General features: G+C 43.4%; 1 protein-coding gene across 4 annotated transcripts; it reads right to left on the minus strand.

Annotated features, from left to right (window-relative positions):
• Window positions 1–472: 472 nt before the first annotated feature.
• On the minus strand, window positions 473–10,070 carry LOC137610366 (uncharacterized). 4 transcript variants are annotated; one of them, XM_068337968.1, is made up of 23 exons: window positions 9,961–10,070; window positions 8,994–9,041; window positions 8,668–8,694; window positions 8,512–8,568; window positions 8,407–8,439; window positions 8,237–8,308; window positions 7,591–7,674; window positions 7,310–7,339; window positions 7,071–7,115; window positions 3,785–3,841; window positions 3,647–3,694; window positions 2,992–3,048; window positions 2,845–2,874; window positions 2,722–2,757; window positions 2,551–2,610; window positions 2,235–2,273; window positions 2,063–2,104; window positions 1,856–1,915; window positions 1,564–1,638; window positions 1,311–1,340; window positions 1,096–1,134; window positions 694–750; window positions 473–605 (listed from the first exon to the last, which is right to left on the minus strand). In XM_068337968.1, the coding sequence occupies exons 1-23, from the start codon at window positions 10,025–10,027 to the stop codon at window positions 601–603; spliced, it is 1,098 nt and encodes a 365-aa protein (XP_068194069.1). In that variant the 5' UTR covers window positions 10,028–10,070; the 3' UTR covers window positions 473–600. The 4 variants fall into 4 exon arrangements, with proteins under 4 accessions (XP_068194069.1, XP_068194067.1, XP_068194070.1 ...); XM_068337966.1 differs by having other exon boundaries at window positions 8,237–8,311; XM_068337969.1 differs by lacking the exon at window positions 3,647–3,694 and having other exon boundaries at window positions 8,237–8,311.
• Window positions 10,071–14,362: the final 4,292 nt, after the last annotated feature.

The following is a 14,362-nucleotide window of genomic DNA, read 5'->3' on the forward strand; positions in this document are numbered from 1 at the left end:
CGTTTTATTCATTCCAACTTTTACTTATAACCTTCATGCCGGCTTTTTATCTACACGCCCATAAAAAGAATCATATTTGCAGATTTGCATCATGTTTGAACATTTTATCATGAAACTTGTGTGCTTTTATGCATTTAGTCGTTAATCAGGAGTAAAGGAATAATATCTGACATCTTTGTGGTGATTGCTGCTTCATCTCGTAGTTTCGATTTAAGAGTTCGTCTTTTGTTTTCCACGGTGTCATCCAGCATGAGAAAGGAAGTGGTAAGACTTCCTGTGCTATTAAAGAGAACAATGTGTGCAGGCAGATGTATTTTAGCCCGGAAGTATCTTATTCTGCATAATTAAAACAGCAACATCGTCCTTTCGGTATTTATTTTAATACATTGAGAGAATTTTCCGGCACTGATATTCTGCACGTGTCAATGGCAAAGACAGACGGGCGTGGATGACAGATTTCCACAAAGACAAAGAGGTTAATAATAATAAAAAAATGAGACAAAACAAATAAGATGACAGGAGAACATCAGGAGCTTCAAAACACGTCACAGCGAACACATCGTGGAGGCCATCGGCTCGTGGGAGTCAGGGTCGTCTGGATTAGCCTGGTGGCGGATAGCAACAAAGCGTAGCATTGGCACAGATGGATGTGATTGGCTGATGACATCATGAATATAATGCATTCATTCTCACCCTTGTATCCATTACCAAGAGCATCCTTCAGTCCGCTGAACTTCCTGGCTGGTTCTCCTGAGGAACGATCGACACGGTTCTATGTTAAACATGTTGCCAGAGGGAAATCGTCACGGCAACGCAAAGCTGCCTGACTTTTAAGCAATTATAAAGCAAGAAAACAATAATACTACGTCAAATTATATCAAGGCTTCCTAAAGGGGCCGGTCTGGACTCTTTGACCCAACGACTCCCCATGAGCCAGAACTTGGAAACCATGGAGAGGAGTAGCTGCCTTTGAACAGGCAGAAACCTCCAGCAGAGCCACACCCCAAGATGGGCGGAGCTTCTGCTGTGATTGGTTGGGGTGAGAGAAAGAGAGAAAGGTGGGATATAAAGGAATTCTGGGAGTTTCCTGCTCACCTAAGGCCTCCTGAGCCGCTCCCATTTGAGCGCCGTAACCTGTCGAACACAAGCCGTTCACCAACACACAACACAACCACAAATACACAAAATGCATTCATGTACAGATTGGTCTTTTTTTGGACTTCAGGCGCCGCTAAAGAAATTAAAACTTCACTTTTATACCCAAAACATTAAAATCTTTCTCTTAAAGTGAGAGTGCATTTAAAACCCACCTGCTTGCTGACCTCCGAACCCTCCAGCTCCTGCAACAAAGACAACAACACACATCAGAAAAAGGTGCAGCAACAACACATTTAACAGCACAGTGACGCAAAGACGCACAACATCTCTGAGGTATCTCATGACGGTGGAATAATCTAAATACTCCTTTAATTTTCGTGTTTTTGGACATTTTGTGTGTTTTATTTGTGTGTCTGCTCCGTCGTTTTGATTTGAGAACAACACGAACAGTTTTATCTTCCTCACCGTATTTGTTGGCGGTTTTAGCGCCTTCAGCACTGAGGGCTAGCTGCTGAGGAGAATGCAGGTAGCCGACGTCACCTGAGGAGAAGAGAAGTGTTAAACCACTCCGGTAGCTGTGATGGTGTGAAAACTAACAGGGGAACCAGGGGGAGGAGGTGACGGGGTGTCGCACACTTGATTCAATTCGACCGTTGAGGGCCTCGACTGGTGGTGTTGATTCAATTTTTATTTTTGTATCACCGTACACTGACGTGACTGAGTTCACAAATCTGATGTAAATGCAGTGAAAGCCTACCTTCTAGTCCTGTAGGAATCACCGGGGCGTTACCATACGGAACCTGAGCAGCGCCTCCTCCTACAGAACAAATAATCACTGAGTCACTTTTGGCTGATTCACCATTGGTTTCACTCCTTCAGGTCTGACATTAGCCCTGAAGGCTACGTCAACAGAAGTGTGGCTAACAGCCCAACTGACAGACAAGGTCCTGTCAGCTTGACTCACCGTATTTGCCTCCGTTTGACTCCAGTCCTGCGCCGAGAGCTCCTAAAAGAAGACAAGAGGATGTTCAAGACGTCTTGATACGTAAATCATGATGTCAAAGAATATAAACCAGTTGACACCAGACGAAAGTCTATCAACTTATAAGTGTGTGAAAAGTGAAATAAATCTTTACCGTACGCCCCCTGTCCACCGTAGGCTCCCGTACCGAGGGCTGAAACGAAACGCCAGACAAACAACCACTCAGTTTAGAAACTTTCCATCCAATTACAGACTTCTAGAAAAGCACCTAGAGGAGCGGTATTCAGAAACCACCAGATTAAACTGGTCAGTTTCTGTGAATAAGAGACAAAAGCTACACCCGGTGGATAAACGACCACACTGGTTGTCCGGTTTCCTTCAAGGCCTCTTATTTTTCCAGATTTTTGAAGGTTAAAGCGTCTACGGGTTAGTGGCGTCAGTCAGCGGGTTAATGCGCCCCCAAACTTTACCTTCACGCTTCCCTGCTTTGTTCTGGGCACCGTCGGCTAACTCTGAAGTGTAACCGAGCCCTGAAACACAGCTCTAATTAGCATTATCTTTACGTCTGTGGACTAATGAGGGGACTTTACGTAGGGTTTCCCTTGCCGACCTTCCCTGTTTCGAGTTTTTTTGGAACTCACCGCCCCCGTAGCCGTCACTGTAACCGTTCCCATAACCTGTGGAGAGAAGGGGACGTATGTCAAATACAAAGTCGGCTAGCGCTGGATTTGACTTCCTGTCTGTCCTGGTGGCTACAGTCTTACCTGCAGCCAAAGCCTTTGCAGCGTCTCCGCCTACAGCGAGACAAGAAAGGCAGTCAACGCAAAGGAAACAGCCTGAACAACACCCCACGTCCACCACAGACAATCACTTTCTACTTCAGCTACCTTTACTGAGGAGTCTCCACTCACCATAACCATTGCCTCCCATAGCGCCAAGGTATCCTGTTGCTCCATCGCCATACCCTGCTATAACACACAACACAATTCACACGACACAGGCTTGATTTTGTAAAACCATAAAATTAGAAATCAACTGGAGTCTTTTCTTGCTTAAATGCTTCATCAATTATTCAACAGGAGATAAAGTCTAACATCGTGAGACCTCCAGCCGTGACCTTCAGCAAAAAATGAAGTCGTGAGACGGGTTTTTTGTGTAAAGAGAAACATTTTTTTTTTTGAGTTGGGGTCAGGCAATCAAGAAAGGCTTCAAGAATGGGTGTTGTCCCGCTGATTGGACGCTCTCAGCTCCAACAGTCTCTAAATGTCAATGCAATCAAACCAAAGGACTGAGATATGACTAAAGACAAAAGACAAAGGGAAACAACTTGCTCCAACTAATGGAATGGCCATAAAAACATCTTGACTCTCTTCAATCAGTGTTTTCAGACGAGCGTTCAAGTTTGTGGAGGTCAAAGAAAAAGATTTGAGATTAAATATTTAATACACCAGATGAATCCCTCCAACACTGCAGGGTTGCCCAAACCATCCTGGAGCAGCAGCAGCAGATTTATATTAGAGATATCTTCGATGCCAAAAGGGAAAAAGAAACAGTGATTATCCTAACCTCCGAGTTTGCCAGCTGCACCCCCCAGGTAGGCTCCCTGTCCCAAACCTGTGAGGTAGAACATGTGGCGGTGTAAAACTCCACCAGCATCTCCATCTGCCGCCCAGAACTGCTCTTGTGTTATGTGCTAAATGTTACCTGGTCCGTAGCCCCCGGCGCCCAGGTTGGCCCCCAGGTAGTTCCCTGCACCATAACCTGTGGAGAAAGTTAACACAAGCTTAGCATAGCTGCCTCTCGTCCGCTGTGGGCTAAAGGAACTAGACCCCTACACATGCTGAGACCATGAAGTTCAGCACCATTTGTATGTGACACACATGATAAACCCAGGACATAATAACCCGCCTCGTTCGGTTGGTTCCATAAACAGATGTTCTGTTTGAGTTGAGCAGCTTGACGGTGGAACAATAAGACAAAGATTTCAATGTTTTTGCCAGGGTTGGGTGTTTTTTTTTGCCTTCTCCACAGGGCGCTGACTTTCATGGACCAAATCCAAAAACCAGATGTGACACCAGATGAGTCTTCTTTAAGCATCTCTGTGTATAACTGTCGTCATCTCCGCTCCAAGTATTTTATATCTTAATTTTTCCTGGTTTAAGTTGAGTTTGCTTGCTTCAAATAGTTCATCTAGAAGTGTGATGCTGAGCCCATTCACTTACATTTGCACCTGAAGTTAACCTGAACATACTTTTTTGCCTACGCGCTTGTGATCGCAGAGACTGATCTGTTCAGATCTGTTCAGACATTTAAAGACGTTATTGATGGATAGAGAATAAATAAAGGACAGAGGAAGAAACTGTTGGTATGTTTTAGTTCTTCTCAGTTGTACGTGTCATTTCTCTGTACACCAGGACACGAATGTTTTGTGACAGCTGGACCAGATGCTAAGCTAAAATAAAATTGAACCGTGGCCTGAAGCACAGAAGCATCACAAACCAAACACAGACATGACAACTGTTCTCAATAGCCCAATAATGTGCCATGATTCTTTGACATCAACTAAACAAGCCCAAAAAAAAGTGACTCTTCTTAAAAGTCTTTTCAAACTGGTCTGCAACTTAAAAACCCATGACATTTGAGATCCACAAAGCAGCCACCTGTTAGCAAAGGACTTCCTGGTTGCAAAGTACACCCAAAATGCAGGATCCATATTTTGCAGGAACACAGATCTAAATTCTGGAAAAAAATGGAGGAAATCTAGATAAATTATCCATAGAGACCTTCCAGTGATAAAAGGAACACGATGAAGGGCTTTACATAGTAATTCAGCAATAACGCATAACATAGAGACTGAATGGTATTCAACTTAAAGAAAGGAATTCTGTCGGAGTAATTGTCCCAGTTTGTCGCGGAATACTGAGAGCTCTAGAGTTTGTTTTGCTTCATTACAGTCAGAAGTTAAGCTTTTACTTTCCTACCCTCCTATTAAGACTAAACTCTGAGCCCCAGCTGTAACTGTGAATTCTGCTCCGTAGCTGCCTCCTCTTAGTACTTGAAAACCTCCAGAGCTGATTCTGCGGTTGGACCATTTGCATTTTTAGCCCAAAAGATCAATGACTTTGACGCCCTACCTGTTTGCCAGGGCGAGTAAATAGTTTCTAGTTGGCTGGTACTGTGGAGGAGACAATTAATTACCTCTGGCATCCTGAATTTGTGGAAGAGGCAGTCCGTAAGTTCCCTCCTCTTGAGGAGTTGCTTGTCCAAGATGTTTGCTACCTTTTGGAGGTAAGTTCTGTGTTTCTGTACCCAAAAGTTTGTGGCGATTAATTTCCAAATCACCTGGCAAATCAGAAGCGGATCCACAGTTTCTGACCTGCTGATTTTGTCGGGTAGACAAATCATAGTCTCTTCCCATCAGTAACCGTGAAGAAGCAGACCTCAGACTTCCGATGTTGTCTCTATCAAGAGGTAGTTGCTGCCTTTCCCGTCCAGCAACCAGTGTGGCACCAAGGCTCGCCGTGCCCCTTCTTTCTGAGACCACAGGCTGATAGTTTTCTTCTACAGCCAGACTGGCACCCTGTTTATCAAGGGCTGCCACAGGTCCAAGACTTGATGACTTGTCCAGTGAATCAAGGCTTTTGACCTCACCTCCAGGAGGGAGTACAACAGGTCTAAAGCTACTTCCTGCCTGTAACTCAGGAGAAGTGACATCATGTACATTTGCTCTCCTCATGTCGGGCATTTCAAGTCCGGAAGTTCTGTCTGGTTTCCCATACGGCACACCTCTGCCCATTTCTCTCTTCAGATCTTGACCAGCTTGGCCCAGATTGGCCATCTCAGGTCCCCCCACCTCTGCCGTAGACACACCTGGCAGAGAAATATCATCATGCATTCACGACCTCTTGGTGGGTCAGAGACAATAGCTTCTTTGAAGGTCATAATGTTTTGTCATCACTAAATAGGGCTGGAACTTCGTCACTTTAAGGCATCTGAACCGTACTGTGTAGTACTGACACTCCTCCAGTTGAATAAAGTACCCTATCGATGGCATGAAGTCCTGGTTTTGATTAAATAGAGTAGTAATCAGTGCAAACACGAGGGTAGGTGAGGACCAAATGGAGACAAGACAAAACCCATTATGGCCAGAGATTAGTTCTTTTTCAGTGGTTGGAACCGTATTAAGTGAAACAACAAGAAGACAACACGCAACTGCAGCCACACACCCCGAGGACACACAAGGGTGTTCTCAACGAGTCAGAACAAACACACCAAGACACGAAACACACCGCAGGTACAGCACAAAGACATGACGCCACCATTGACAAAGACAGTTGATTCTCTGTTGGTGTCTGAAAGCAGAAAGTTGCAGTACAGAGATGAAGTTTCACTACTTTGACAACAGCAACAATTACCCCACGCCCAACAACACCCTCAAACTCCAATCGATGCTGAGTCAACTCGTGCAACATGCAACACAGATGAAACACTGATAGACTGTCAAACATCAGTGCGTGAGCCTCCCGGTGATGATGATGATGATTTTACAGTAGAAAAACTGTAATTTCATGCAAACAAATGCCCGCATGAACTCAGCATCATTGAGGTCACAACCCAGAACAGAGACAAACTAAGACAGAGAGACCAGGGGATGCTGAAAGGGTTTATTCCTTTGTCCAGTTTTAACATGGGGGAACTGTTGATTTACTTCTGGCCATGTAGTTTTGAGTTTGTTTTTTCCTTTAATATCTGAGGTAGTGATAAAACAAAGGACCAGTGGACACTGTTGTATGAAATATGCCTGACAAAGATGCTGCTTTGCAACACTACCCTGCAAACTTTGAAGTCTCTTTTGTGCAATCTGTTCATTTTATTTTCAAGAGCAAGGTTGGGATTTTCTGGTGGTAGTGATGGGGCAGGAGAAAACAACCCCCAGTGTATAATTTGAGGTGACAGAAAGTGCTGAGGTACAACTACATTCGTCACTCACCTGGTCGGGCTCCAGGATAGCCGATGCCAGCAAAAGTCCCGTATCCTGGCAAGGAAACAACAAGTTCAAAGGATGAAGAACAAATCTGTGAATCTTTTGAGCGTTTCGATTACATTGCTACCGCCATTACTCAGTAAAGGGCACTTCATTTATTTTAGAGATGCTGAAAGACTCTAACGAATAGACAAAAAGGTGCAATTCAAAACAGAACTCAAGCAACAAATGAAGTGATTACTGACCTGGTGGAGTTCCAAGGCCAGCACCATAAGCTGGAAAGAACAAAGACTGGAAATGTTAGTATAAGATATGTCTTTATTCTTTTTCCTTGTCAAAAACAAGTCCTGAGGCCCAAGTTGGGTCCAGCCTTATTTCAGATGTACATTTGTACAATTAAATATTATGCTGCATTTCACTGTCATAAAGGTGGACCTGTTTTTCAAAGTCAAAGAAAAATATCCACTGAAATTCAACTTCAATGTCTTTCTGTTTCGTATTTTACTCTTTATTCAGTCAGTCTCACCGCGTTTCGCTCCTTGACCCAAGGCCATCCCCAGACCATTGGTCAGGCCAGTCCCCAGACCCGTCCCCATGCCCAGACCGGCACCTGAATGAAACCAAGAGAGGCATTTCTTACATAAAATCTACTTAAAAGTTCTGCTGCTGCTAGTATTTTAGCAAAATTGGGTTGGTAGGTCATTTATTTTGGCAAAACCAATTGTCAAGTTCAGAAAAAAAGAGGAGGAGGAAGAGACTAAAGGTAATCACATTATGGAAAATACATGGGATCCAGTAAGAACACTTCATTATCATTAAATTGTGCTTCTTGCCCTGAACGTCTCAGACGGTTTCCTGCTTCATCACAGCCGAACGAAATGAACGCAGCGCTGTACGAGCGCTAAGCAGGGCTTCATGATCAGATGATCATTTGGAACAGGTGTGTTGGAGAGGGAACCGTCTCAAACCTGCAGGACAGAAGGTGTTAGCATGACACCTTGAGATGCTTAAGATGCTAATCAGGTGTCGCCATGGGATCCAAGTCACTCCCTCAGACACCAAGGGCAAGTAAAGATCTCATGCTTCATGTGAAAATGCGATTGATAAAGATGTTCTTTTTCCTGATGACCTCAAAAATGCTGCAAAGTCAGATTGCATTTACATCGTCGTACCGTAAGCTCCCTGGGTTCCGTACCCCCCGGGTCTCAGACCAGCTCTGCTTCCTAATCCGAGAGCTCTGTAGCCTCCTCATAGGAATAAAAACGACACCACATGATAGTAGAATTTAAAGTTCATGAACGACCAATGGAAACTTTGGCATGACGTTTCTTAAGCTTCTTACCGACACCATGCTGAGCTCCGGGATACCGTCCAACTGTAGAAAAGGAAAACAAATGAATGAATGAAGGTTTTCTGAGGTTCTGAAATTAAACAGAATCAAACCTACATCCTGTTTTCATCGCTTTGCTGCCATATCGGTTCCCCACGGCTCCCAGGGCCCCGACTATTGAGCAAACAGTTTTAACAGGTGTTAACGTTTTTACATTTAAATGCACATCTTTGCACTTCTGTGTGGCTAATAGATGCTAGTTAAACCACTGACCTCCAGGTTTTACTCCGATGCCAACGCCTAAAGAAAAACAAAACAAAACAAAACAGGAAAAGCAAAAAAAGAGAGGAAAAGTTTCTTCTTTAGAATATAATGATGTGAGAATGATCATGGCAACAGGCAAACAACCTGTGTTAACTGGTGGTCTAGCAAATCTTTCTAGTGTTTGAAGCTGAATCATTTAAAACAAACCTTCAAACATGACCGGTTTGAACTAAAATACTGCTAAACAAATACGTGAAACTATTGTTATTCAGTTTTCAGATGATTAAAAGACATTAACATGTTAATATGAGTTAAAATTGAGTGTTGCTACGTACCTCTGGCCGGTAACGCCCTCCCCCAGGATACAGTTTGAGGTTTGACTCCTAAAAATAATACAATTTCTTTACTGAATTTAACAGAACGGAAGACCAAAAAAATAGAATAACAAAATTTTCGTCAGTTTATGTTGCCAAGCCACTATGTGGACGTCATTGGTGTTAGGAATGAAGCACACATTATGAAAAATGAAGACAACGTCCTGCAAATGTGCTGAAAAATGAACATTTGTGGGAGAATCAATACATTGTCCTTTAATAAAGTTAAATTAGGATCGACCGTTGTGAATCCTGCAGCTTGATTGGGCGATAGGAGAAGAAACGAACAGATAACCATTGAAAACGTTGTGGTGGTGAGGAACCCGATGAATCATTTCACAATCTGCTGTCAGATCTGACTCGCTGCTGCCACCTTTTCATCGCAACCTTTGATCCAAAGGATTCAACCATTTAAACCGCCGTGGCCTGGCAGGACCACTCAGGGCGGAGCCTCAGAAGTCCAGCGGCGTTTTCATCCCTCGTCTCACAGTCATGATATTTAACAGGTAAGTGAAAGTGAGTCACCAAAGATGCTCATCCATCAGATGCACAGAAAGACCTTTGATGAGGTGGATTTGTCTCTAAACCTGAACCAACCATGACAACCAGATACGGAAAGAAGAATTTACCTTCATTTAAAATGGAATAAACTACATTTTTTAGATAAATCCAGGACTTAATTTGACTTGTGAGCAGCATTTTCAGTTAGTAATCAGGTCTTTACATCTTTTTTAACAAATACATGGTATCCATTAGAGCTTCAGCTGAATCAATCTGATTGGTGCTTCTATATAAGACTTGTAATAACTACCATGAGATCCAAGCAGAAGAATTTAAAGAGCATTCATGGGACATTTTAGACGAGCAAAAGCTAAACTTTTTCCCCGACATAAAAACAGAACCAGGGTTCTCTCCGGCGATCCCTTACCCCCTTGTAGAGTCTGCCGGGCTAACCAGAGAACCAGTGAGGTCTGGAGCAGAGCTGGAACCAGCATGATGAAGGAGACTAGGTGTGAAACGCTGAGCAGCGATGTGATGGACAGGTCAGTGGATTATAGAAGACAACTGCTCCTGATGTCTTATATACACCCTTCCCTTCCATACACTCCCCCGGCCTGGTCCGGCCCTCTGCACACACACTCACCGGCCCGTTTGGCCCGGTTCCACCACTCAGAATTCATGCACACATGGTATTTTCTCCTGCACCTGAAAACTCACACCGTCTCACGCCATCTCCTCGCTCGTCGGACCAGATGGCGTGAGATTTGAAAGGGGCAGAGCGGATTTAATGGTGTGTCATCGACTCGTGTGTTAAGAATGAGACGTATAATAATTCATCGTTACAATCGTTGATTGTTTTACCCAGGCGTGTAAGGAATGAAGATTAAGAGATGAATTAAAGAAAAAAGCTTTGAGGGCTTTTTGCACACACACACATAATATGTGTGAAGAAACGGAAATGTGTAAAGAGACTGGTGCAAAAGATAAGGTTACAAAGTGATGCATGCAAGGTGGACCACACTTCCTCATGAGATAAGGCAGAAGGTGCCTTCAGGTTAGGACCGTCTTAATCTCTCCGTGTTCTGCTCGTGGTGCCGGAAGCATTCGCTTTCAGAAGCTGGACGTCTGTTGCTAAGGAATAATCATAATTTCAGATTATGGTGTAAAAATCCTGCTGAATGTTGAGCACACCAGAACCGACAGAGATAAATGGGTGGAAAGAAATATGTGTGTAACAACAGACCATATATATGATGATTAATACTATTCAGGAAGTCTTTAGGTCCGAAGAAACATTTTATGGGCTAGCGGTGGTGGCGGCCGATGACTCGGCTGAGACCTACAACTTGCATGTGTTGTGAAACATTGAACATGTCTAATTCATTCCTGTTTGAATATGACATGATATTTATGGTCTATGTACATAATTCTTATTCTAATGGTAACAGCTAGTTTAGTTTATATTATTCTACTCATACTATGAATTATCTTTCTCTATCTTATTTCAAGCTGACACCAATTGGACACATATTCCTGTTATTTTTAAGTCTTTTTTTGTGTATGTAATCTCTTTGTTGTGAAGCACTTGGAATGCTTTGCATTCTTGAGAGGCTACTAAATTAGGGGAAACTGTGTAATGCTTTTTTTGGACTGGTTTTGATGTTGTCCAGTGTGCTCCAGGTTCTGTGGATGCTTGATTTGTTTCTTTTCCTGTCCTGACCGACTAGAACAACTTCCCTCTCTGACCTCAGACATCCCAATTTACAAATTAGGCAGAGATTCCATCCTTTCGCTGGGATAAATGAGTTAAAAAACACATAATAGTAGTTTCAGGTGGAAAGACACACTTGTATGCGATGGACTGTTGCAGAAAGACTCTCAAGGCTGCCACCTCAATTACAACTTTATTTTCAAGGCTTTTCCAAGACTTCCAGTGTTGTAATGCTACTCAAACCAGTCTGTTAGTTGTCCTCTGGTTTTTCGGGACAACCTAGTGTTACTCGCCATCTATTCAACACGAAGCGATCGGCACACGGTGGAATCGACATGTGTGTGAGGTCCCATCTTTTAATGTAATGTTTGAGGTTACGTCTTAAAGTTGGACGCTGCAGCGTTCAATGCAAACGTCTGGACGGGGAACGGCGTACTGCGGTTACGCTTCGCAGGAATCCATTAAACTGAAGTCACATGTGCGGACCACCACATCGTCTTCCCTGGTGGTACCGAGTGCAAGACAATAACACGACTCGTATCTGACTCACCCGGATGGGTGAGTCACCTCCAAACATTTGTCCGTCTCTGTGTTTGACAGGTCGGACCAGATCCATGAGGAAAGGGTTGAGTTTTCAAGACGAGATGTTAAAGCTTTGGAAAGAGGAGTTGGTGGATGTCGGAGAGGAGACGGCGGCATTGGGTCATTTACCCAGAGAATGCCTTCGAATAAGTTGTCTGTCTGTGGAGACCCATCTGGATGGATGTTCCACTGCGGTGGAACAGTATATACATCCAGACCACGTTTATGTGGACTCGTGTGCTGTCCTCATGTGTTCTCAGACTACCAGAGGACAGAAAGACGTCTGTTATAAGACTCTACGGGCTGAGCTGGTGGATTTCACGAAAATCCATCCGGACGTTCACATGTATTCCAAACAAACAAACAAAGAAGACAGGAAAACAGTGGCCGACACGACAAATACAAACTTGGAAGTCCAATATATTTTCTCGTTGTGTCCTTTAAATAAACCAGAATGCTCAGAAAGACTCCAACAACCATTCATGAACAATGATGAAGATTTCACTTTTCGGAAAAAAACTCCAAAACAACTTTCTTTCGTAGCTTCATGAGTGGGAATCTAGGGTAAACTTGTGGTTTCACGCTCCTCTTCTAGCAGCTTGTCAGACGCCGTGGGCCACCTCCAGGGGGCTCAATATTAGTGTCAAGCTCCATGTAGTGTAAATACATTCAATGAAGAAGACAAAGACCTACTGAGCGATGGTGATCCTGCACCTGTAGAACATTACAGGTGATTTATAATTGGTCTGGAAATCATTAAATGTACACAAACACATGTTCAAGATAGAGCACTTGGCTTAGAGGTTATAGTCAACATTTCAGGTACAAAAGGTTTCTTTTCAAAGACCAACAACAGTTTGTCGTCAGTTGATTTATGCTTGCTTTTGACTTCTAATGTATGATTTAAAATAAATCCCCATCTTCTTCAGTTGTTGACCAGAAATGTGGGAAAGGAAAAAGCTCCAGACAACGAAAATTAATTGATAATTCCTGAAATTTCTGAGTGAACTGTTCCTTTAAAAAACAAACATTTACAGATAAATGTAATTATGGAGCCTAAAACACCAGATTCATTCCACCTCCATCCAGCATCACACATTCTTACTTTATACCATCTACAGTCGTCATTCTCTTAGCGTGAGACACACAGATGATGTCGAAAAGTAAACACATCTGAGCTCACTTTACACCCAGAGTTTAGAACGGCTCCTTTATTCCATCCATTAATTGTTTGGCGCATCAGACTCAAATCTAAATTTGTGTTTGCTTTGTGCTGTTGGCGTTAGACCATTTTTGCATTTGCACGTCTCTCTATGCGTGTTTGTGTCTGTCTTGTGCGCTTTCCCGTGTTGAGTCTAGAGGGTTTCCTGCAGCGGCGGCGTGAGTGTAAACTCCACACCCACCGATGGAAACACCGGCCGTCATCGGGTTCAAGCACAAACCTGGTGAATCGCTTCTTTCTGCACTAAGCCGTCCGTCAAGCTGGAGGCAAACAGCTGCTGTGTGCTGCAGAGGAGTCCGAGCAGGTGGAGACTAGCGACGCTGCTAACGCTCAAGCAACTGACAGCAGCTGACACCAGCAACGATGGAAAAAAAATTAAATACTGCAATAATTTAGAAGTATATACATATTTACACAGTACTTTCCGCACTATAAGGCGCACCTAAAAGCCTGTAATGCTGCAGTTTTACTTTTTGGCTAAACCCATAGCTTTAAGCTAACTGTGCACGTGTGCTTGGAGCAAAATATTTTATTATCTTAAATTGGTGACGTTTCATACTTATGTTAGCATACATCATATGTACTAAAACATGATTACGTTCCCATAATGTAAGCTAACATTCACCTCAAAGCACATGTTCATAATAATTTGAGCACACTTACATTAGCATGTTAACATGTGCACAGTGATGCAGCTTTTATCACTTCATTAGCATTGATTAGTGATTAAATGCGTCAGTTAAAGACCAGTTTTCCTACCGCACCAATCGTTGCGAGCAATTATGTCTTATTTCTTAAAAATAAAATGCTTCTTGAAGCGCTTCTTTTCAGTTGTTTCTGCCCTGATGCAATAAGGACACAACAGCTGAAGCAGGTGGCATGAGGAAAAACATGTTGTCGTGTTGCTAAGAGGCTAAGCTGACGCCATGCTACCCAGGCTGTGCATGTAAATTCAGCCCAGGGAGTTGATCTCAGTCTGGTCGTGGAAGTCGAGGGAGTTTTTCCTGTCCAACAACAACCTGGCGTCTCATGCAAATATGTCAACCTGTCACGACTAGTCTGAGCTCGCCGCCGTCACACAGAGCTGCTGTTTAACGCCTCCCCACCATCACACCAGAGCCAGACTGTCAGACGGTAGGCTCGCCTGACCGTCTGACGTCCCCGCTGGCCAGGGACGCCGTTCATACAGACCATAACGACGGCGGCGCGAAAATCAAGAGTCAATAAATACAGATCGAAATTTACATTTCACAATCTGAAAAGAATGTGTAAACGTGATTGAAAAAATATTTTCAAATTAAATACTAATCAAAA

Source organism: Antennarius striatus, chromosome 16 (assembly GCF_040054535.1).
Source record: "Antennarius striatus isolate MH-2024 chromosome 16, ASM4005453v1, whole genome shotgun sequence".
In the NCBI taxonomy this organism is placed as follows: domain Eukaryota; kingdom Metazoa; phylum Chordata; class Actinopteri; order Lophiiformes; family Antennariidae; genus Antennarius; species Antennarius striatus.

Bases quoted from the DNA above. Each gene is read 5' to 3' on its own strand.
- LOC137610366 (XM_068337966.1), bottom strand. From the start codon at position 10,027: ATGCTGGTTCCAGCTCTGCTCCAGACCTCACTGGTTCTCTGGTTAGCC. The intron at 3,842-7,070 runs GTGAGTGACGAA...CTTTCTCCACAG, and splicing joins CTATCCTGGAGCCCGACCAG to GTTATGGTGCAGGGAACTAC. The intron at 2,611-2,721 runs GTGAGTTCCAAA...GCTGTGTTTCAG, and splicing joins CAGTGACGGCTACGGGGGCG to GGCTCGGTTACACTTCAGAG.